This window comes from Staurois parvus, unplaced genomic scaffold (genome assembly GCF_062004578.1).
Source record: "Staurois parvus isolate SC_StPar_1 unplaced genomic scaffold, SC_StPar_1.0 ptg000407l, whole genome shotgun sequence".
NCBI classification, from domain to species: domain Eukaryota; kingdom Metazoa; phylum Chordata; class Amphibia; order Anura; family Ranidae; genus Staurois; species Staurois parvus.
In genome coordinates, this window is record NW_028318203.1 from 381,489 (window position 1) to 403,518 (window position 22,030).

The 22,030-nt window shown below is 43.4% G+C and overlaps 2 protein-coding genes across 2 annotated transcripts in view; one reads left to right on the forward strand and one right to left on the reverse strand.

The window, feature by feature from the left end:
* LOC149455063 (uncharacterized) overlaps positions 1-22,030 on the reverse strand; it is a 261,113-nt gene that overhangs the window by 156,754 nt on the left and 82,329 nt on the right. The gene's annotated exons all lie outside the window — the stretch shown is intronic.
* LOC149455065 (uncharacterized) lies at positions 5,988-7,690 on the forward strand. The gene has a single exon (XM_089686693.1). It carries the CDS (start codon positions 6,160-6,162, stop codon positions 7,222-7,224), a length of 1,065 nt encoding a protein of 354 aa, XP_089542819.1. The 5' UTR covers positions 5,988-6,159; the 3' UTR covers positions 7,225-7,690.

Below are 22,030 nucleotides of genomic sequence, written 5' to 3' on the forward strand. Positions count from 1 at the left end.
CATATTTTGTCCACAGAAGCCCATATTTAATTCATATATATGGTATCCCAATGTAGATTATAACTCAGGGTATATGAAGAGTTCAAGGGAATTCATTTCAAAAACACCCCAAAGTTGAGTTCTGTATTTAATCCAAATGGGACAAGTGCCCCCAGGGTATAGATCCAGAATTTTTCTTTTTATAGGAGGACTTTGTCAAAGTCACCCCGACGAGCCGAAATATTCAGCAGAAAGATCCCTTTTACTTTTAGACCATCTGTTTTGCCCCCGTGTACTTCTTTAAAGTGTTGTGCCATTGGGTTCTCTTTTTCTCCCTTTCTTACATTCCTATTTTCATTTCTAATGTCTCTCAGATGTTCACCAATCCTAGTCCTAAGGCTTCTTTTTGTTTTACCTATATATATCTTTTTACATGGACATTCTATCATGTATATCATTTTACTACTAGAGCAGTTAATAAAGCTTCGTATTTGAAATATCCTAGAGTTATCATTGTTGAAGAACTGATTGGACTTATGTACAAATGGACAAATCTGACAATGGCCACATGGAAACATACCATATACGCCGGTCCTCCTAGTTAGCCAGTTTCTTTGTGGTGCCCTCTGAAATTCTGATTGTACTAATATATCATTTAGATTCCGAGTTCGTTTTGCTACCATATGGGGGCTCTCTCCTACCACTCTCGCTATCTGCGGATTTTGAGTTAGTAAATGCCAATGGGAGTCCAGGGCCTTCTTGACTTCACCCCATTGTTGTCCAAATTTAGTTATGAATCTTACCGGTTGGTTTACAGTGTTCGCAGCTGCCTTTGGTTTTGATTTATTAATAAGTTCCTCTCTTGTTTTACCGAGGGCTCTTCTTTTTGCTTTTCTTAGGGTTCTATGTGAATAGCCCCTCTCTCTGAACCTCTTATAGAGCTGGATAGATTCATGTCTATATTCTAATTCTTCTGTACAGTTTCTTTTTATTCTCTGAAACTGACCAATAGGAATTCCCTGTTTTAAACTCCTTGGGTGATAGCTATTAGCATGTAGAAGTGTATTGGCCGCTGTTTCCTTTCTAAATGTTTTAGTGACCAGTTCATTTTCGTGGACAGAGATTCACGAGTAGTATCCATTGACTACTGTGGAGGGAGGCCTGGTGAATTTTGGATGTGATTTGGTTTCCATATTTCTATACATATACTATGTATTTTTGTGTTCCAGCTTTTACATTCCAGGAGGTCCCTGACATATATTGGGAACACACCTACTGAATACATGGTTTACTCAAATATAAAGCGGGAAACCTACGGAAACCCAGGATAACTATCTCATCATTACACAACTCTGCCTTATATGGTGCTCTATTGGCTAAGATGACCCTAAATTGAAGACGCTAAGTGTTTTTAACATGATTTTATTTTTTTCACATGTACACCGTGCTCATGTTTAACCTCCCTATGATCTATGTGATCAAATAAAGTATTGTTAAAATTCTTTTGAATTCATATTACTCCGCGTGGATCATCTAGAAACCTTCTTTTTCAGGTAGGGGTGTTCTTGTCACACTGTTTTTACTTTAGCCCAGGTAAGACGCTTCTGTCATTGTTGTTCAGGAGTGGCTTGACAAGAGGAATACGACATTTGAAGTTCATGTCCAGGATCCGTCTGTGTGTGGTGGCTCTTGATGCACTGACTCTAGCCTCAGTCCACTCCTTGTGAAAGTCCCCAACACTTTTGAATGGCCTTTTCCTGCCAATCCTCTCCAGGCTGTGGTCATCCCTGCTGCTTGTGCACCTTTTTCTTCCACACTTTTCCCTTCCACATAACTTTCTATTAATGTGCTTTGATACAGCACTTTGGGAACATCCAACTTCTTCTGCAATTCCCTTTTGAGGCTTTCCCTCCTTATGGAGGGTGTCAGTGATGGTGTCAGGTCAGCAGTCTTTCCCATGATTGTGATTCCTACTGAACCAGACTGAGAGACCATTTAAAGGCTCAGGAACCCTTTGCAGGTGTTATGGCTGAATGATCTGATTAGAGTGGGACACTTTGAGCCGAGAATATTCCACCTTTTCACAAAATTCTCATTATATGAGATTGTGGATTTGGAGTTTTCATGAGCTGTAAGCCATAATCATCACAATGATGACAAATCACGGCTTGAACTATCTTGCTTTGCATGTAATGAGTCTATCTCATATATTAGTTTCACCTTTTAAGTTGCTGCACTGAAATAAATGAAATTTTGCACCATATTCTAATTTTTCGAGTTTCAACTGTATACTCCACAATTTTCCCATGTGGACACCTCGTAAGTGGTTCTCCGGTATAGACTCCCAGTTTGGAGAACTCATTTAGAAGAAGCCGTCAGCTAGAATCACACTCACTACTCCACAGTATGGTGAAGACCAAGGAGGCCTAGCAATACCAAATGTTAGACTTTATTTTATAGCTGCCCAACTTCAGCATCTTACCAGGTGGGACTTAGTAGACACATTAGATTCCATCCATCGGTTTCTACTTCCATCAGATACAGATTTCACATCACTCTCACACTTGTTAATGGACTTCAGATGGCACCAGTGGGAAAGGCATGATATCTCATATATTTATTCCAGTCTTTTGACTCTAAGAGAGAGTGGTGGGAGGTGATTTTGACCTCCATACCTCTCATCTCTCTGTCCTCTTCACAGAAACTCAGTCATTTCTTTTGCATAGATCATTCAGGACTCCAGCTCAATTGTTCAGCTAGGACAGGAGGGATTTCCCCTTAATACCCCAATTGTAGTGGTGATGTCGGGGATTTGATACACATGTTTTGGAGATGTCCAAAATTATTCAAAAAGTGGAACGATATGACCAGTATTATAACGTTGGTGTTCAATATTCCTCGGGTGTGCCTCTTGGTCTCTTTACTTTATGGAGGGAGACAGTACAGTAACAATACAGTTCAGTACAAGAGGGATTAGAGGGCCCTGCTCCTTGGAGCTTACAATCTAGGAGAGAGGGGATAGTGGTACAAGAGGTAATTAGCTGTGGGGGATGGAGTGGTTGGGGGAGTAGGGGATTCCAGTAGTTAGCTGGGGTCGGGGTAGGCTTCCCTGAAGAGATGAGTTTTCAGAGTGCGCCTAAAAGTGAGAAGAGGAGGCTCATAGCCTGATAGCTTGGGGTAGGGAGTTCCAGAGGATGGGTGAAGCCCGTGAGAAATCCTGGAGATGAGCATGGGAGGAGGAGACAAGGGAGCTAGAGAGTAGGAGGTCTTGCGAGGAGTGGAGAGTACGGTTTGGGTGGTATATAGAGACAAGGTCAGTGATGTAGTTGAGGGCAGTGTTATGAACGGCTTTATACTTCAGTGTTCGTGTTTTAAATTTTATCCGCTGGGCAATTGGAAGCCAGTGGAGGGATTGGCAGCGAGGGGTGGAGGACACTGAGTGGAGGCCAGTGGAGGGATTGGCAGAGAGGTGGCTGATACAGAACGGTTAGTAAGGTGAATGAGTCTGGCAGCAGCATTCATGATGAACTGGAGTGGAGATAGTCTGCGATGAGGTCGGCCAGTGAGGAGGGAGTTACAATAGTCAAGGCGTGATATAATAAGGGAGTTAATGAGTTGCTTAGTGGTTTTTGAGGTTAGGAACGAGCGTATCTTGGAGATGTTGCGGAGGTGAAGTCTACATGAGTTTGTCAGTGATTGGACCTGGGGCTGAAAGGACAGATTGGAGTCTAGGATGACACCTAGTACCCTGGCATGAGGGGTGGGACTGATAATCACTAAGCTCTTCTCTGAAGCTCACCTTACCATCTGCCCCCTTGACCCTGTCCCTACACAACTCCTACGATCACCCTCCTCCTCCATCCTACGCTCCCTCACCCACATCTTTAATCTTTCCCTCTCTACTGACACATTGCCCTCCCCTCTGAAGAATGCGCACATCACTCCCATACTTTAAAAACCCTCCCTGGATCCCTCTGACCTAAACAACCTAAGACCCATCTTCCTGCTGCCATTTACATCCCAACTCCTTGCATGCTTAGTCTATAATCACCTGAGTTCCCACCTCACCGACAACAACCTCCTTGATCCCCTACAATCTGGCTTCCGTCCCCTACACTCCACCGAAACTGCCTTACTCAAACTCACCAATGACCTGCTAGCCTCCAAAGCCAATGGCCACTACTCAGTGCTACTACTCCTCAACCTCTCTGCAGCTTTTGACACGGTCAACCACCCCCTCCTCCTCAAAAAACTATACTCTTTTGGCCTCAGAGACTCCGCTCTCTCCTGGCTGGCTCTCTTCCTATCTATCACAACGCTCCCTCAGTGTTACCTATAATGCTGCCACCTTCCCCTCTCTGTTGGGGGTCCCCCAAGGTTCTGTCCTCGGGCCCCTTCTCTTCTCAATTTACACCTCCTCCCTTGGGTAACTAATACACTCCCACGGCTTCAACTACAATCTCTATGACGATGACACTCAAATATATCTCTCTACTCCCCATCTCACCCCTTCAGTCTCCGCCCGAATCACTAGCCTTCTGAACGACATATCAGACTGGACATATCAGACTCCAATTCCTCAAATTAAACCTTGCCAAAACCGAGCTCCTAGTTTTCCCCCCAGCCCGTGCCCCCCCTGACCTCTTCATCACGACCAACAACATCACCATCAGTCCCACCCCGCAAGCCAGAGTATTAGGTGTCATTCTAGACTCCACCTCTGTCTTTCCAGCCCCAGGTCCAATCACTGACACATTCATACAGACTCCACCTCTGTAACATCTCCAAAATACGCACGTTCCTAACTCCAGAAACTACAAAGCAACTCATTCACTCCCTTTATTATATCACGACTTGACTACTGTAACTCCCTCCTCACCGGCCTACCCCAACACAGGCTATCCCCACTTCAGTCTATCCTGAATTCTGCAGCCAGACTCATCCACTGTGTACTGTCTCCCATTATAATGTACAGCGCTGAGCAAACTGTTGGAGCTATATAAATACTGTATAATAATAATAGTGTTGTTGATCTTGATGGAGAAGTCGGGAGGGGGGGGGGCACGTGTTGGGGGGAATACTAGAAGCTCAGTTTTGGAAAGGTTGAGTTTGAGGAAGTTGAGTGACATCCAGTCCAATATGTCACTTAGTAGGGTGGTGATGCAATTGGAGACTGAGGGGGTGAGGTGGGGGGTTGAGAGATAGATTTGTGTGTCATTGCCATAGAGATGGTAGTTGAAGCCGTGGGAGTTTATCAATTGGCCAAGGGAGGAGGTGTAGATGGAGAAGAGGAGGGGTCCGAGGACAGAACCTTGAGGAACCCCGACAGAGAGAGGGAGTGAAGGGGATGTGTCAGCGTTATAGGTAACACTGAAGGAGCGCTGTGATAGATAGGAGGAGAGCCAGGAGAGAGCGGAGTCTCTGAGACCAACTACATGGGAGACCCATACTTGGGGTATGATCCTGTAGACGCGGGCCTCATTGATCGGTGTCAGCTATCTATGTATGTACTGGGGGGGGGGTTACTTGCCGTGTACAGCTGAATTGTTCTAGGTTGTTTCTTCTTTTCTCTGTTCATTTGTTTATAAAAGGTAAAAGTGACACCATAGACAAAGCAAGTTATTGTTCTGTATGATCTGTAACAGTGCCACAACTGCCTATACGTGAGAATGTATGACTCCATTGTCTGGGCTGAATGTTGGGAATACTGTGCGCACTTATAAACATTCTTAATAAAATCTATTTGATTAAAAAAATACTGTAGATAATGCTGTACATATTCTTTCTATTCATAAGATATATTTAGTAATGAACATTAAAAATAGAAAGCAACTTTATGTAACCCTTTATATAGAATTATTTTTTCTTTCTCTACAGGTGGATTGATGAACCAGGTTTTAGGACATTTTGGTCTTCATGAATACAGCTGAGTCACATGGAAAACAAGACATATGGTTGTCTTAATTGACTGAAAGTCTTTATTGCAGCTCACTGGAGGATTCACACGGGATACAAGTCATATCTGTGTTCTAAAAGTCATGGTTTGGATCCTCTTCCACATTGATCCAGCAGGAGAAAAGTAATTTCAGTGTTCTGGAAGTGACAATGGCTTTACAATAAAGTCCAACCCATATATACATAAGAGGAGTCATTTCAAACTACTTGTTTGTAGATTTTACAATGGAGAGAATATATATCATACACCAGAAGGCTTGCAAGGGAGAGAAGCCATGTCATTGTTCTGAATGTGGCAAAACTTTTATAAGCGAGAGAGACCTTATAATACACCAAAGATTTCACACTGGAGAGAAGTCATATCAGTGTTCTGAATGTGATAAAGCTTTTACACAGAAGTCACATCTTATCAGACACAAGATTGTTCACACTGGAGAGAAGCCATATCAGTGTTCTGAATGTGATAAAGCTTTTACACAGAAGTCAAATCTTATCAGACACCAGATTGTTCACACTGGAGAGAAGCCATATCAGTGTTCTGAATGTGATAAAGCTTTTACTCTGAAGTCAAATCTTATCACACACCAGAGGATTCACACTGGAGAGAAGTCATATCAGTGTTCTGAATGTGATAAAGCTTTTACTCAGAAGTCACATCTTCTTGAACACCAGAGGATTCACACTGGAGAAAAGCCATATCAGTGTTCTGAATGTGATAAAGCTTTTACTCAGAAGTCAGATCTTATCACACACCAGAGGATTCACACTGGAGAGAAGTCATATCAGTGTTCTGAATGTGATAAAGCTTTTACTCAGAAGTCAGATCTTATCAGACACCAGAGGATTCACACTGGAGAGAAGCCATATCAGTGTTCTGAATGTGATAAAGCTTTTACAGAGAAGTCATGTCTTCTCAAACACCAGATGATTCACACTGGACGGAAGTTATATCAATGTTCTGAATGTTACAAAGCTTTTACACAGAAGTCACATCTTATCAGACACCTGATTGTTCACACTGGAGAGAAGCCATATCAGTGTTCTGAATGTGATAAAGCTTTTACTCTGAAGTCAAATCTTATCACACACCAGAGGATTCACACTGGAGAGAAGTCATATCAGTGTTCTGAATGTGTTAAAGCTTTTACTCAGAAGTCAAATCTTCTCGAACACCAGAGGATTCACACTGGAGAAAAGCCATATCAGTGTTCTGAATGTGATAAAGCTTTTACTCACAAATCAAATTTTCTCAAACACCAGAGGATTCACACTGGAGAGAATCCATTTTAATGCTCTCAATGTGACAAAACTTTTACAGTTAATGCCGGTCTAATCTATCACTGGAGGATTCACAAATTTCTGCATTGAATAAATTCTGGAATAAAAGAGATATTAAAGAAGTTTCAGGTGTCACAAGTTAGTTTCACATCCCCAATGTCATCCCACAAGCTAGAGAAGAAGGGAGAAGATAAAATGTTACTTTAAAAGAAACAAACTAAAATCTGTACAAACTGGAATGTAATGATTGGATGAACTGAATTTAGTGCTTATGTCCATCAAGCACACAGCTAGAAGGGATTTAAATATTTTATATTTTGATCATTATTTTTAAGATAATCATCAATAACTGAACAGCTTCCCTCATGATTCTCATCTTTTTCTTTTTTATGGAGCTTTGACTGAACATGCAATGCATTTTCATGATTCACCAACTGAGTTGTGTTTCCAAGCATTTTCTTCATTTCTGGATCCTGAGGTAATACATGACCAACACTGCCTCAGTACCAGAGACTAGGATGGGGTCTATTGTCATCTTACCAAGTCTCTGAAGCCTCAGTGGGAGAGTCCATTCCAGGTTCTTCTGACTATTGATACATGATCAGCCAGGCTTGAGGTCTCCAGCTAAGCCCAGCTTATCCACTCCTCCCATTACCTGTTCCATCTCCTCTCCCATTATCAATGCCTTCTTTCCACATTTCATCTCTCATTGATATTATTATTATTATTATTGTTATTATATAGGATTTATATGGTGCCAACAGTTTGCTCAGCGCTTTACAATATAACGGGAGACAATACAGCAACATTACAGTTCAATACAAGAGGGATAGAAGGGCCCTGCTCCTAGGAGCTTACAATCTAGGAGGGAGGAGCTAGTGGTACAAAAGGTAGTAACTGTGAGGGATGGACTGGTAGGAAGAGTAGAAGATTCCATTATTAGCTGAGGGCAGGATATGCTTCCCTGAAGAGAGAGGTTTTCAGAGATCGCCTAAAAGTGAGCAGAATATGCAATAGTCTGATAAATTGGGGTAGAGAGTTCAGGAGGATGGGGGAAGCTCTGGAAACGAGCATGGGGGGAGGAGACAAGGGAGCAAGAGAGGAGGGGATCATGCAAGAAAAACAGAGTACGGTTTGGGTGATATTTGGAGACAAGATTGGTGATGTAATTTGGGGCAGAGTTATAAATGGCTTTATATGTTATTGTTAATGTTTTGACTTTTATTCATTGGGCAACGTGAAGCCAGTGAAGGGATTGGCAGAGAGGGGTGGAGGACACTGAGTGGAGGCCAGTGGAGGGATTGGCAGAGAGGGGTGTAGGCCAGTGGAGGGATTGGCAGAGAGGGGTGGAGAACACTGAATGGAGGCCAGTGGAGGGATTGGTAGAGGACACTGAATGGAGGCCAGTGGAGGGATTGACAGAGAGGGGTGGAGAACACTGAATGGAGGCCAGTGGAGGGATTGGTGGAGGACACTGAATGGAGGCCACTGGAGGGATTGGCAGTGAGGGGTGGAGGGATTGGCAGATAGGGGTGTCTGATACAGAAAGGTAAGTAAGGTGGATGATGGCAGCAGCATTCATGATAGACTGAAGAGGGGATAGCCTGCGATGAGGTCGGCCAGTGAGGAGGGAGTTACAATAGTCAAGGTGAGATATAACAAGGGAGTGAATAAGTTGCTTAGTGGTTTCTGAGGTTAAGAACGGCCGTATCTTGTAGATTTTGCGGAGGTGAAGTCTACAAGATTTGGACAGTGATTAGATTTGGGACTGCAAGGACAGATGGGAGTCTAGGATTACACCTAGCACCCTGGCATGAGGGGAGGGACTGATGATTGTGTTATTGATCTTGATGGAGAAGTCAGTGGAGGGGGGCACAGGCTGGGGGGAATACTAAGAGCTCAGTTTTGGAAAGATTGAGTTTGAGGAAGTGGAGAGAAATCCATGCCGATATGTCGCTTAGTAGGGTAGTAATGCAAGAGGAGACTGAAGGGGTGATGTGAGGAGGAGACTGAAGGGGTGAGGTGAGGAGGAAAAAGATATATTTGTGTGTCATCAGGATAGAGATGGTACTTAAAGCCATGGGTGTTTATCAAGTGACCAAGGGAGGAGGTGTAGATGGAGAAGAGTATGGGTCCAAGGACAGAACCTTGAGGAACCTCTACAGAAAGAGGGAGTGGAGAGGAGGAGACAGAGTTAAAGGTATTGCTGAAGGAGCACTGCGATAGGTAGGAGGAGAACCAGGAGAGAGCAGAGTCTTGGATGCCAAGAGAGTGGAGTTTTTTGAGGAGGAGGGGATAGTCAACTGTATCAAAAGCTGCGGAGAGGTCATGTAGTAAGAGTAAGGAGCAGTGGCCATTGGTTGGGATGAGTACGGAGTAGTGGCCATTGGTTGGGATGAGTACGGAGTAGTGGCCATTGGTTTAGCAGTTAATAGATCATTAGTGAGTTTTAGTAGGGCAGTTTCAGTGGAGTGTAGGGGGCGAAAGCCAGACTGTAAAGGGTCAAGAAGGTTGTTGTTGGTGAGTTAGGAGCTCAGGCGATTGTAGACTAAGCGTTCTAAGAGTATAAAGGTAAACAAGAGCAGGGGGATGGGTCTTAAGTTGTTCAGGTTGGTGGAGTCCAGGGAGGGCTTTTTAAGTATGGGAGTGATGTGCGCATGCTTTAGAGGGGAGGGGAAGGCACCAGTAGAGATGGAAAGATTGAAGATGTGAGTAAGGGAGCATAGGATGGAAGAAGAGGTGACCGTAGTAGTTGTGAGGGGACAGGATCCAGGGGGCAGGTGGTGAGACGGGCTTCTGAGAAACCTTGTTTGGCAGCATGGAGGGAGGAATTGTATGCTAAGAAAGCAGATTTATATCGGGTGAATGCTTGGTGAGATTTGGTTTTATGCCAAATTCGCTCCAGCACACGACTATGTCGTTTAAGATCTCTGGTGTGGTCGGTCTGCCAAGGTTGTAATGGTCGGGGCCGGATGCTTCATGTTGTTAGGGGAGCAAGTGAGTCTAATGTGGATGAAAGTGAACTGTTGTAGACAGCAGTGGCCAGGTCAGGGCAGGACAGGGGAGAGATTCTGTCATAGAGTTGGTCAGTTTCAGAGTGGAAAGGAGAAGGGTTCAAGTTGTGAAGGTTTCTGCAGGTGATTGCTGATTGGAGGGATAAGTGTTTGAAGATGAGGAGACTGAAGGTGATGAGATTGTGATCATAGAGAGGAAAGGGGGTGTTTGTGAGGTTGTAGGATATCCTCTCATGGGTGACAACCTTTCAGGCAGGTCTGTGTCTGTGACACCAGCTAGAAAGAAGTCTCTGTTCAGTGAGAAAACAACATCCCAAGCTGATGCAGGCCTTCCAATACTAAGTTACTGCTGATTTAGGGGATGTATTCAGCAGTAAAACGTAAGCCCAGCTGGTCACTTGTGTTCCATGTGGTTCTGCCAAATGGGATTCCATCAGGTGAAGATCAGAAATCCTTGTTCCATGTTTTCTCTTTCCAGCTATTACTCCTCTCCATAGACTAATCACACAATACAACTGCCAGAGATCTGAACTTACAAAGTGCTGAGTGTGCGGTCATATTCCTACCACTTCTTCCGGGGGACTGACATTCCTCTGATTGGGGTTCACAATTATCACTCTGAGTGCACACATCTCTTTTTGGTGTAAAGTTTGTAAAGAAAACTTCTTCTCCCTGGAAATATTACAACGTTGGCACCAAAGTGTAACTATGGGCAACATCAATAATGACATTAATAATGAAATCTGTCATTAGCAGAGCAGGTTTTGTTTTTCTGAGTCTCCTATTGTTTTATTTTTTGTTGTCACTCCCAGTAGATTTTTTTTGTCTACTTCCTGTAGAAGGCCAAGTCTTTTGGGAAAAATGGCAGTTGGAGGGGTCGGGCAAATCCTATAACACTGCTGGGGGTGCTCACAACTGTCAGTCGTCATTCATATGGGGGGTTGGACCTTATTGAGAACCTGTTGCTGTAACTGCTGTAGAAGCGTTAGCTGAAGTTGGGCTTTACTTGTTGTGTGTCTTACTTATAATCTATCTAAGACTTCCCTGTACAGGGTGACAACACTACTGTGTAATGTTCCTGCAGAATGATCAGGGTTGTCACCCTGTTACAGAAGGTGGGAAAATAACAGATGTACAGACAGGACCAACAGCTGATACAACTATGTTGCAGAGGGAACTCTGGGAATGCTAATGACAGATTGCATTACACATTCAGTTAGCAGACTTCCTGCTGTTGGTCTGATGTTTGAATTGTGTTCTGATATTTACTGTCCTGCTGTAAAAGGTGTAAATGATCGCCCGCATGTTTCCTGTAGTAGCAGGGACTACAAACTCATATCAGGAATAGTAGGATGATAAAATGTAAGTTAATAGATAGGGCCGCGCCCCTACAATAAGGTATATCTATATAAATTATATATTAGATTGTTATTAATAAACACTGGCTGGATTTTATCATGAATAATTCACATATGAAAAAATAAGAGAAATCCTTATAAAGTACAGCAAAAAGATTTTCTGGATATATATGTGTGAATTTTTTTTAAATAAGAAATGAATAATAATTATGAATAATAGAAAAATATATAAAAATAATAATAAAAAAATAAATAAAAAATATAAATGAAATATAATCACAAAATTTTGAAAATGAAAAGATGAAAAAGAATCTAAAAATGAAATGGTGTCCAAAGTCTATGAATAATACCGGAGTATTCTATTCGTGTCCACAATAGTAATTGCTGTATACAGTGGGGCAAAAAAGTATTTAGTCACCACCAATTGTGCAAGTTCTCCCACTTACAAAGATGAGAGAGGCCTGTAATTGGCATCATAGGGAGACCTCAACTATGAGAGACAAAATGAGAAAACAAATCCAGACAATCTCATTGGCTGATTTAGAAAGAATTTATTTGCAAATTATGGTGGAAAATAAGTATTTGGTCACCTACAAACAAGCAAGATTTCTGGCTCTCACAGACCTGGACCTTCTTCTTTAAGAGGCTCCTCTGTCCTGCACTCATTACCTGTATCAATGGCACCTGTTACTTGTTAGCAGTATAAAAGACACCTGTCCACAACCTCAAACAGTCACACTCCAAACTCCACTATGGTGAAGACCAAAGAGCTGTCGAAGGACACCAGAAACAAAATTGCACCAGGCTGGGAAGACTGAATCTGCAATAGGCAAGCAGCTTGGTGTGAACAAATCAACTGTGGGAGCAATAATTAGAAAATGGAAGACATACAAGACCACTGATAATCTCCCTCGATCTGGGGTCCACGCAAGATCTCACCCCGTGGGGTCAAAATGATCACAAGAACGGTGAGCAAAAATCCCAGGACCACACGGGGGGACCTAGTGAATGGCCTGCAGAGAGCTGGGACCAACGTAACAAAGGCTACCATCAGTAACACACTACGCTGCCAGGGACTCAGATCCTGCAGTGCCAGACGTGGCCCCCTGCTTAAGCCAGTACATGTCCGGGCCCGTCTGAAGTTTGCTAGAGAGCATTTGGATGATCCAGAAGAGGATTGGGAGAATGTCATATGGTCAGATGAAACCAAAATAGAACTGTTTGGAAGAAATACAACTCGTCGTGTTTGGAGGAGAGAGAATGCTGAGTTGCATCCAAAGAACACCATACCTACTGTGAAGCATGGGGGTGGCAACATCATGCTTTGGGGCTGTTTCTCCGCAAAGGGACCAGGCCAACTGATCCATGTACAGGACAGAATGAATGGGGCCATGTATCGTGAGATTTTGAGTGCAAACCTTCTTCCATCAGCAAGGGCATTGAAGATGAAACGTGGCTGGGTCTTCCAACATGACAATGATCCCAAACATACCACCCGTGCAACAAAGGAGTGGCTTCGTAAGAAGCATTTCAAGGTCCTGGAGTGGCCTAGCCAGTCTCCAGATCTCAACCCCATAGAAAACCTTTGGAGGGAGTTGAAAGTCCGTGTTGCCCAGGGACAGCCCCAAAACATCACTGCTCTAGAGGAGATCTGCATGGAGCATGGGCCAACATACCAGCAACAGTGTGTGCCAACCTTGTGAAGACTTACAGGAAACGTCTGACCTGTCATTGCCAACAAAGGATATATAACAAAGTATTCACATGAACTTTTGATATTGACTAAATACTTATTTTCCACCATAATGTGCAAATAAATTCTTTCCAAATCAGCCAATGTGATTGTCTGGATTTTGTTTCTCATTTTGTCTCTCATAGTTGAGGTCTCCCTATGATGCCAATTACAGGCCTCTCTCATCTTTTTAAGTGGGAGAACTTGCACAATTGGTGGTGACTAAATACTTTTTTGCCCCACTGTATAAGGAACTGTAGAAATAAATCCTTGCTTGAATATTGACCCTTTTATGGGCTCACCTTCTTGTTAGCCTATTGCTGGGCTGACACAGCTTTTAAGAGGTTTGTATTGATGAGATCCTTTGGACCTCCCCTGGGTTTTCCTGGATTGGTCACTTCTAATGTGCTTGTATGGACATGATGATCTCTGCTTCCTTCTGATGCTGGATGTGGCTCCATCTCCCTATTTTTCTCCTCGTTAGTATAGTGGAAGAAAGAAGAGATATTTGGTGCCTTATCGTTTTAATAAAAAGATTTATTTAATGCCCTCTATATGCCCTCACATGTCAATAATTTCAATGCGCTTTGTAATAGATAAAACCGCTAAATGCGGATGTGACAGGCTTCCTCCATGTGTCTACACACACTGTCTATACCCGCCGTTACTGAAGTTGGGTTGTCATGGTGACGTCAAGCCCCTCCCCAATGTGTTGCGCCACAGGGTCACGTGGCTTCTTCCGGGGGATGTGATAGGACAATCACCTTGCCTGGACTTCTTTTATAATAGTTTAGCGCCATTTTCTTGAAGTATGTATGGTCGCGGCCATCTTTTTGGGGCCAAACCTTTATAACTATCATTACGGACAGCTGTATTGATCAAATTGAGACAATGTTGCTAATTGTGATGTTGTTTGTGTGAAAACATGTAACTGTTATATCCACTGTTTAACAACCCTGTATACGTCGGCTATATAGACTGTGCATGTAATTGGCAACAGGGAAGTCGGTCACATTTACTTTTAACAATAAGGGTTAATCCAAAATTTATTACAAAATGCATATACAAAAAATAGAAAAAATACGTACATATATATATAATCAATTAAAAACAGTATAAAGTGCTTTATATTGACTCACAACTACTAGTTTTTTTAGTAATAGTAGGATGGGTACCTACCCAAGGGGGTCACCTTTTTGGATTTGGGGGAAACATTTCACATGGTTTCTTTCCATTAATGACACCGACAAGGGGAGTCTCACTTCACTAACAATAGGAGAGCCAATCACAGGTCAGTAACATTTCATGGTGTCTCAATGTATTGCAGAATGTTTAATCCCCATTGGTCCAATGGATTCCTAGTCCTTCATATACATTGCTTCTTGTGTGGAAGGAGCACCCTAAAATGGCTTCCCTTCAATTCCACCCATAGCTGTACTTTAGGTTATGTTGCCCCTCCCCCATATCTATAAAGGAAAGCCTCAATTTCTCCCAATACTCCCCTGACCTTCCAGTGAGAAGAAACATTTTCTCTGGAGTGGAGATGTTTTATGCAGTGAGCCCTTCATAGACGGGATGGGAATCTAAGTAAGCTAAGATAAGTAAGATGAACCGGTGTACTGGAGTCATGGATCAGATAACCAATGACACCATTGTTGGTATAGCAGAGCTGACAGCAGAAGTGGCTCCATCACCTAAGGTGGTGTCACAGAACTGCATGGTGGCTGACTATCTCTCGGAAGATCAAGGCGGAGTCTACAATCTGGTGTCAGAGAGTGTTGTACATTTATATTAGATCATGAGGATCTCAGAAGGAGATATCTACACAAGGTAAAGGAGTTCCAACAGTCACCTGGGTGGGGGAAGTGGGATCCATTTTCTTGGATGGGTTTAGTTGGAACTTGGTTGAGTAATATGGTGGCTTTGCTTCTTAGGCCATTAGTTCCTACAATAGATTTGATGATAATTTTATACATTGTTGCTGTTGTGTGTTTTGCTGCCAGTTGATTTTGCTTGTTTATGCACATGATTACATTCACATTGTTAGGCCAGAAGATTATTTAAAACCCAAAAAACATTTTCTTATTTTCTGAAAGCAGAGACCCTGGAGAATAAAATGGTGGTGGTTTTTATCACACAATATTAGCACAGCTGTCTATGAAATGCATATTTTCAGTAAAAAAAAAACACTAACAATAATTCCAGTGCAGACAAACACATTATATGACCCAATTTGATGAAAGATGAGGTTGGTATCAAGTATATAGATACCAAACATGTAAAACTTTAAAAATTGTGCGTATTTGTGAAATGGTGACAAACTTCAGTACCAGAAATTGTCCATAGGTGACGCTTTAAAAGCCTTTACAGGTCATCAGTTTATATAGTGAACCATGAATGATGGCCCTAGAGTTATTCCTCTCCCTCTGGTGTGTGCAGAGATATGTACAATGTGTAGTGTGATTGATGTTTTCCTACATAACTGCACCCAACCCTTGCAATTGCTCATGTATACGGGAACTGGGGGCTTTAAAATCTGTTTTGTGTGTTTTTTCATTTACAGTGTGTTACTTTACACTTTTCTTTCTCTGAACTTTATTATTGCCATATAGGGGGTTAATAGCCTCGCATGTGATAACATATTGCTGGTCACAGGTCCTCTTTAAAGAAACACAAGAGGTCTATCAGACCCCTAATGTCACCTCTGGACCCCAAAAAAGATTGTCAAGCACAGATCGTGTTTGATCAGCTCCTTGAAGACACGAATGTACATCTGCCAAATCTGTATCTGAGTAGACCATAAAGGCAGCATTAGAAAGAAATGTGAGCATGGCTTCAGTCAGGCGATGGTCCTGGTGGTCATGGTCTTGTTCTCCTTCAGGTCCTCTCACCTTGTAGATGGTGACATGGACTTGTGTGGGAATGAGCAGGAGGGGCTCGGGGTTCTCTTGTACCCAATCAGCTTGTTATGGATAAAAGATGAAAGTGTCTTCTGGGAAGTTACAGGGATTTGGATGTTTAGAGGGTTACATAAGTGGGCGTGGCTGGTATTAATGAGGGGCGTGTCACATGTTAATCAGTTTCTTAGCATAGATGATATAAATGGTATAACTAGATCCTTGAAATGTAAACAATCTATCTCTTTACTTCTGTTGTTAAAGTGTCACATATATATGATGAATAAAGTTGGATGATATTTTCACCGCACAATACCGTGGTCTGGGTTCTTCTACAACACCCCCCAAAAATGTCCTCTTCCAGTTCTAGGAGTCTGGACTCTTAGCCCTCTTGTATATGGGATGTGAGGTGACTCCTTTTAGCAAAGTAGACCCCACAAGGTATTTGCAGAGAGGCATGTTGAGTGCATGGAAGATTTTATTTTGTGCCAAAAATGTTATGGAAAATTACAAAAATCATTTTTTTTACACAAAGTTGTCAGAGACGAGATATTTCTCACACAAGACATGGATATATGTGGAATTACACCCCCAACACACATTCTGCTACTTCTGGGGATACCACATGTGAGAGCATTTTTGGAAGCCTAGCCACGTACAGGGGTCCAAAATCTAATGACCACCTTCAGGCTTTCAAAGGTCATATTTAGTTTCCTTACTACCTATCCCAGTTTCAGAGGTCCTGAATTGCCAGGAAAGTGCAAACACCTCCCAAATGACCCTTTTTTTAGAAAGTAGACACCCCAAAGTATTTGATCAGAGGTACGGTATTTTGCAGATCTAATTCTTATCACAAGGTTTTGAAAAATGTAAAAATGAAATAAAAAATCCATGCGTCGGCCTGCCTGGGTTATATAGCTGCAGCTGCTGCTCCTCCAATTAGGCATCCACCGGTCCAGCACCGTGCAAAGGGATCATCACATCCAAAGAGGGATCTCCATACAGGTGCACATTAAAGATTAAGATGTGCCTTTAACCACTTGGTGACCACGCTATACCCCTGGTTACCCAGTTCTGGAAGGGCATCATATGACGTCCTTCCAGAACATGCCCTCCAGCGCACCCCCAGGGGCGAGCACCTGGCGACATCTGTGATCACTGTGCCCTACGGAGACAGCTGATCACGTGATGAGGTAAAAGGCCAATCACAGTGACCTTTTACCACGTGATCAGCTGGGTCCAATGACAGAGCACATCAAACAGTAAAAACAGTTTCTGGTTATCGGTAACCAGCAGCTATCAAAGGGCAGATCGACACTGATCATCAGGGCCCTGATCAGTGCCCTGCAGTGCCGCCCAGCAGTACCACCCAGCAGTACCTCCCACCAGGGCCCTAGCAGTGCCACCTATCAGTGCCCCCCAGCAGTGCCACCCATCAGTGCTGTCCAGAAGTTGCGCCCATCAGTGCTGCCAGTCATGACTGTCAGTCAGTGCCGCCCATAAGTGCCCCTATCAGTGACCATCATTGCTGCATATCATCACTGCTCACCAGTGCTGCCTCATCAGTGCAGCCTATCAGTGCCCATCAGTGCTGCCTATCCTTGCCATCTCATCAGTGCTGCCTCATCAATGTACATCAGTGAAGGAGAAAAATTACCTGTTTGCAAAATTTTATAATAGAAACAAAGAAAACGTTTTTTTTTTTCAAATATTTTGCTTATTTTTGTTGATAACTCCCCCCCACCCCCCACCCCCAGTGGGCAGTAAATACCACCAAAGAAAGCTCGATTTGTGTGAAAAAATTACAAAAATTTTATATGGCTACAATGTTACATGACCGCCCAATTGTCATTCAAAGTGCAAGAGCTCTGAAAGATGAAAATTGGGCCGGACAGGAAGGGGGTAAGTGCAGACTTATACTCATCTGATCCTGATCCTGTGCACAAAGATAGAAGCTCTCCGGGGTCTCTGACTCCTCATTGGCTCCCACTGCTATCAATCACAGCCAGTGAGGAGGGAGCGGGGGTGGGTCAAACCGTGCTCTGTGTTTCTCATAGGCACATAGAGGCGGCTGAGGAGCGAGAACATATGAGTGCCCCAGAGTAAGCATCTTGCCTGGAGCGCTGGGGGGGATCTGAGAAGATGAGTATCCTGGCGGCTCTGTGCAAACACATTACACAGAGCAGTTAAATTTGACATGTTTGTTATTTAAAAATTGTGAAACTTGACAACCACTTTAACCCCTTCACGCCGGCGCCTCTCATTTCAGAAGCCGGGAGGCGGGGTGGGGTTTAGGGTCATGTGACGCGACATGTCACAGCGGTCACAGGATCGGGAAAGGTCCTGATCGAAAGAGGAGATCGGGACCTTTCCATGAGTCCTGGACATGTGTGCTGGGAGTGCGCAGGGTGCGCACTCTCAGCACATATGTTCTTTCTTAATAGAACGCAAATGTGTGGCTGCTTGGCGTCAAGGCCCAAAGGCCGGGAGGGCGCACATTTGCATTCGGCCGGTGTGAAGAGGTTAATCATCTGATTTTGTGAGCGCATAAACGCATGTAAATGTGAGTAAACTCAATGCACATAAATGTGACTCTGGGAGCAAAATACAAGTCTGGCCCCTCTGATCACCCGTCGTTCCCGATGATAAAAATGTCCTGCAAACGCATGTGACCGGAAGTCATGAGAAACGTGCAGTTCCTGGTGTGACCGGAGCCTGACCGGGAAAACGTTTATCTGGGGTGACGTTTGGGGACAATGTGATCAGTGACACCCACTTATGTCTGATCTCACTATTACTTTTCTATCTGAGTTTTCACTTCAATACGGGAAATAATGTGAAATCTGAGGGAAATCTGAGAGCCATATGAAGACTTTGGGCCGTTCTATTGTCTGTTCATATGTCTGTGTGTACATCACACCGAAAAGAGGGACATTTACAGGGCAAAGAGGGACAGAGAAATATGGTGTCACACAAGGGAGAGTGATGGGAGATATGATCAAATCTCATTACCTCCTCTGCTCACGCTTCCAGCACCGTCTCCTCTATAATTCCTCCCACATGGAGCTTCCTGTCTGTGCATGACCTCACTTCCTGTCTGTGCCAGACCTCACTTCCTGTCTGTGCCTGACATCACATCCTGTCTGTGCCTGACATCCCTACCTGTCTTCCATATAGACTTCCTGTCTGTGCCTGACATCACTTCCTGTCTTCCATAGAGACCTCCTTTCTCTGTATATGTGTGATCACCACCTTGTGGAGCTCAGAAGAACTGCAGCCCAAGAAATGTCACAAGAAAATGAAACCAAACTGTATGATGACAGCAAGATTTATTACCTACTTCAGCTCCGGAACGTTTTACCCCGTTCATGAATGGGGATTTTTTTGCTATTCAGCACACGCAATTGTGTGGTCATGCAACATTGCACCCAAATTGAATTGAATTATTTTTCTCACAAATAGAGCTTTCTTTGGTGGTATTTGATCAGCACTGGGATTTTATTTTTTAATACAAATGATATTTTTGATGGAATCCTTTTGCTTGGTTGACCTATAATAATTTATAGGTCCATACTATGAGGTGAGCGGCCATCCTTATCCATAGGTGGAGGTGCAGATTTCACGGGTGAGCACTGCAGTCTTTCTGGAGCACATTCTATATCAAACACCTTTATTCTAGCACAATATTTGATTGAACTGTCCCAATTATAAGGACTTTTATTGTATATTTTATATGTATATATGTACATGAATATGGCGTGTATGAGATAGAGCAACACTGATTTACAGATTGGATTAAATGATATCTTCTACTTTGTTATAAAACATATCCCATAAAATCAGATTTCTTCATACATGTAGTACAACGTGTATTCTGTTCCGTGTCTTTGGTAGAAGCATAGCTGAATCCGTGGATATTGATTGGAATTTATGCAGCTTTTACGTCGCTGTTACTTTCTGACTGCCGATCACATTTCTTGAGGCACTAAAATGCCCGGACCTTACAAACATCCCCAAATGTCCCCTTTATGGGAAGGATACATCCCAAGGTATGTGCTGAGAGGCATGTTGTGTCCATGGAACATTTACAGTTTTTGCCATAAGTTATTGGAAAATGAAAAATAAAATCTCTTTTTACACCAAGTTGTCATTTAATGAGCTATTTCTGGCACACACCATGGGGAGATGTGGAATTACACCCCAAAACACATTCTGCTACTTCTCCCCAGTATGAGGACACCCCAAGTGAGAGACTTTCTGGCAGCCTTGCCACATACAGGTCCCAAAATCCAATGACCACCTTAAGGAGGCTTAGGCAACCATCTTAGGGTGCCAGGATAGGGGGGTGGTAAAATATGAACCTGCAGTCACTTGCTGGGGATTTGGATTTTTAACAATGCTACAGATTTGTTATTTTTTGCGCATTCCCCACCGCTATACGGCCGGAAGTCTGTGGACTTTAGTAAAGTCTGATTTCATGTGGAAGTGATACTAATGGCTGTGAATACTGGGAAGGGTGGCGGGAGCTCAGTGGACCTCCTGTACACAGACCAGGAAGTGACATGTATGACGTGAATGACATCACTTCCTGGACTGGAGCTGTCATTCTCTGGGATCAGTGCCGGGGGAAGCAGCTGATGGAAGGTGGTCTGTGTTCCATCATCTGCAGTGAAGTAGAGAGGAGACATCTACAGTCTAATATACCCCAGGGGTCTCCATAAAGAGAACCTGTCACCTATATGCCATCATATAGGAGGCTATTGGTCCCCTACATGATAGCAATACAAGTTATGGACAAAATAAATAAAGTTTTAAGCATAGAAAGAGACACATTTTTTTAATAATGCAAAACTGTTAGAGCCCCTCCTCCCCCGACACACACCTACAAAAACACGCACATTGGGGTGCCTACATAGGAACACAGTGATCCCCACACACGTTACATATCAGCGCACACGCCGGAGGGAGAGCAATGATTGGAGCACCAGTGCTCCTGTGTAACTCTATACTGATGACCTGGAGGGGCTATTAAAGCGTTCCAAGTGCACACAGTGTTACGGCTTGACATGTTGGGAATCCCATTTCCTCGGCACAACCTCATCTTTTATATTTCACCAGAAAATAGGTCATGAATTGCATTTATGTGCTCAGAAATAAACGTTACTATATTGTTCCTGAAATGTTGCCTTTCATAAACTGTTGTGCTAATATCATGTAACATAGAAAATGACAACTCCCAACATTGGATTATATAGGGTGTCTGCTATCAAAGAATACATCAGATTTGGGGTTCAGTGATCTTCAGGAATAAAATGATTTTTAAAAAGTGTAAACAAAAATAATAAATGTCCCCAGGACTCCATGGACCCCTTCATTCCACGCCGTCTCCAGGAACCGGGAAACCACAGAGAAGCCAAGTGTCCCCCAACTTCCTCTCCAGGCTGGGATGTCACTCTGGTTGGGCGCCACCTACAGGGGAAGAAGCAGACTGCACCGGCCTACATCTGCTCTATGCTTTGTCTGATCAGGATGGCGGCCATTTCTCCCTGAACACAGAGCGCCCTAAACACGAGGTAAACGTGGTGCAGCATTGAGCCCCGTCCAGCTGTAGTGTAGACTTTGACAGGCTGCAGGCAGCGGGGCTGGACGCTGTACCTGTGCCTACCAGGTGTATTATAATGCCAACATTGCACCCACAGGGGCCGGACCCCCCATGTACAAGGGGCCTAAGAGATACCATCAGCTTGTGTCCCATTCCACCAGACTCCTAGAACTGGAAGAGGACATTTTTGGGGGGATGTGTTGTAGAAGAACCCA

What these genes read in the sequence shown, in the direction of transcription:
- LOC149455065 (XM_089686693.1), top strand. Translation starts at nt 6,160, where the DNA reads ATGGAGAGAATATATATCATACACCAGAAGGCTTGCAAGGGAGAGAAG.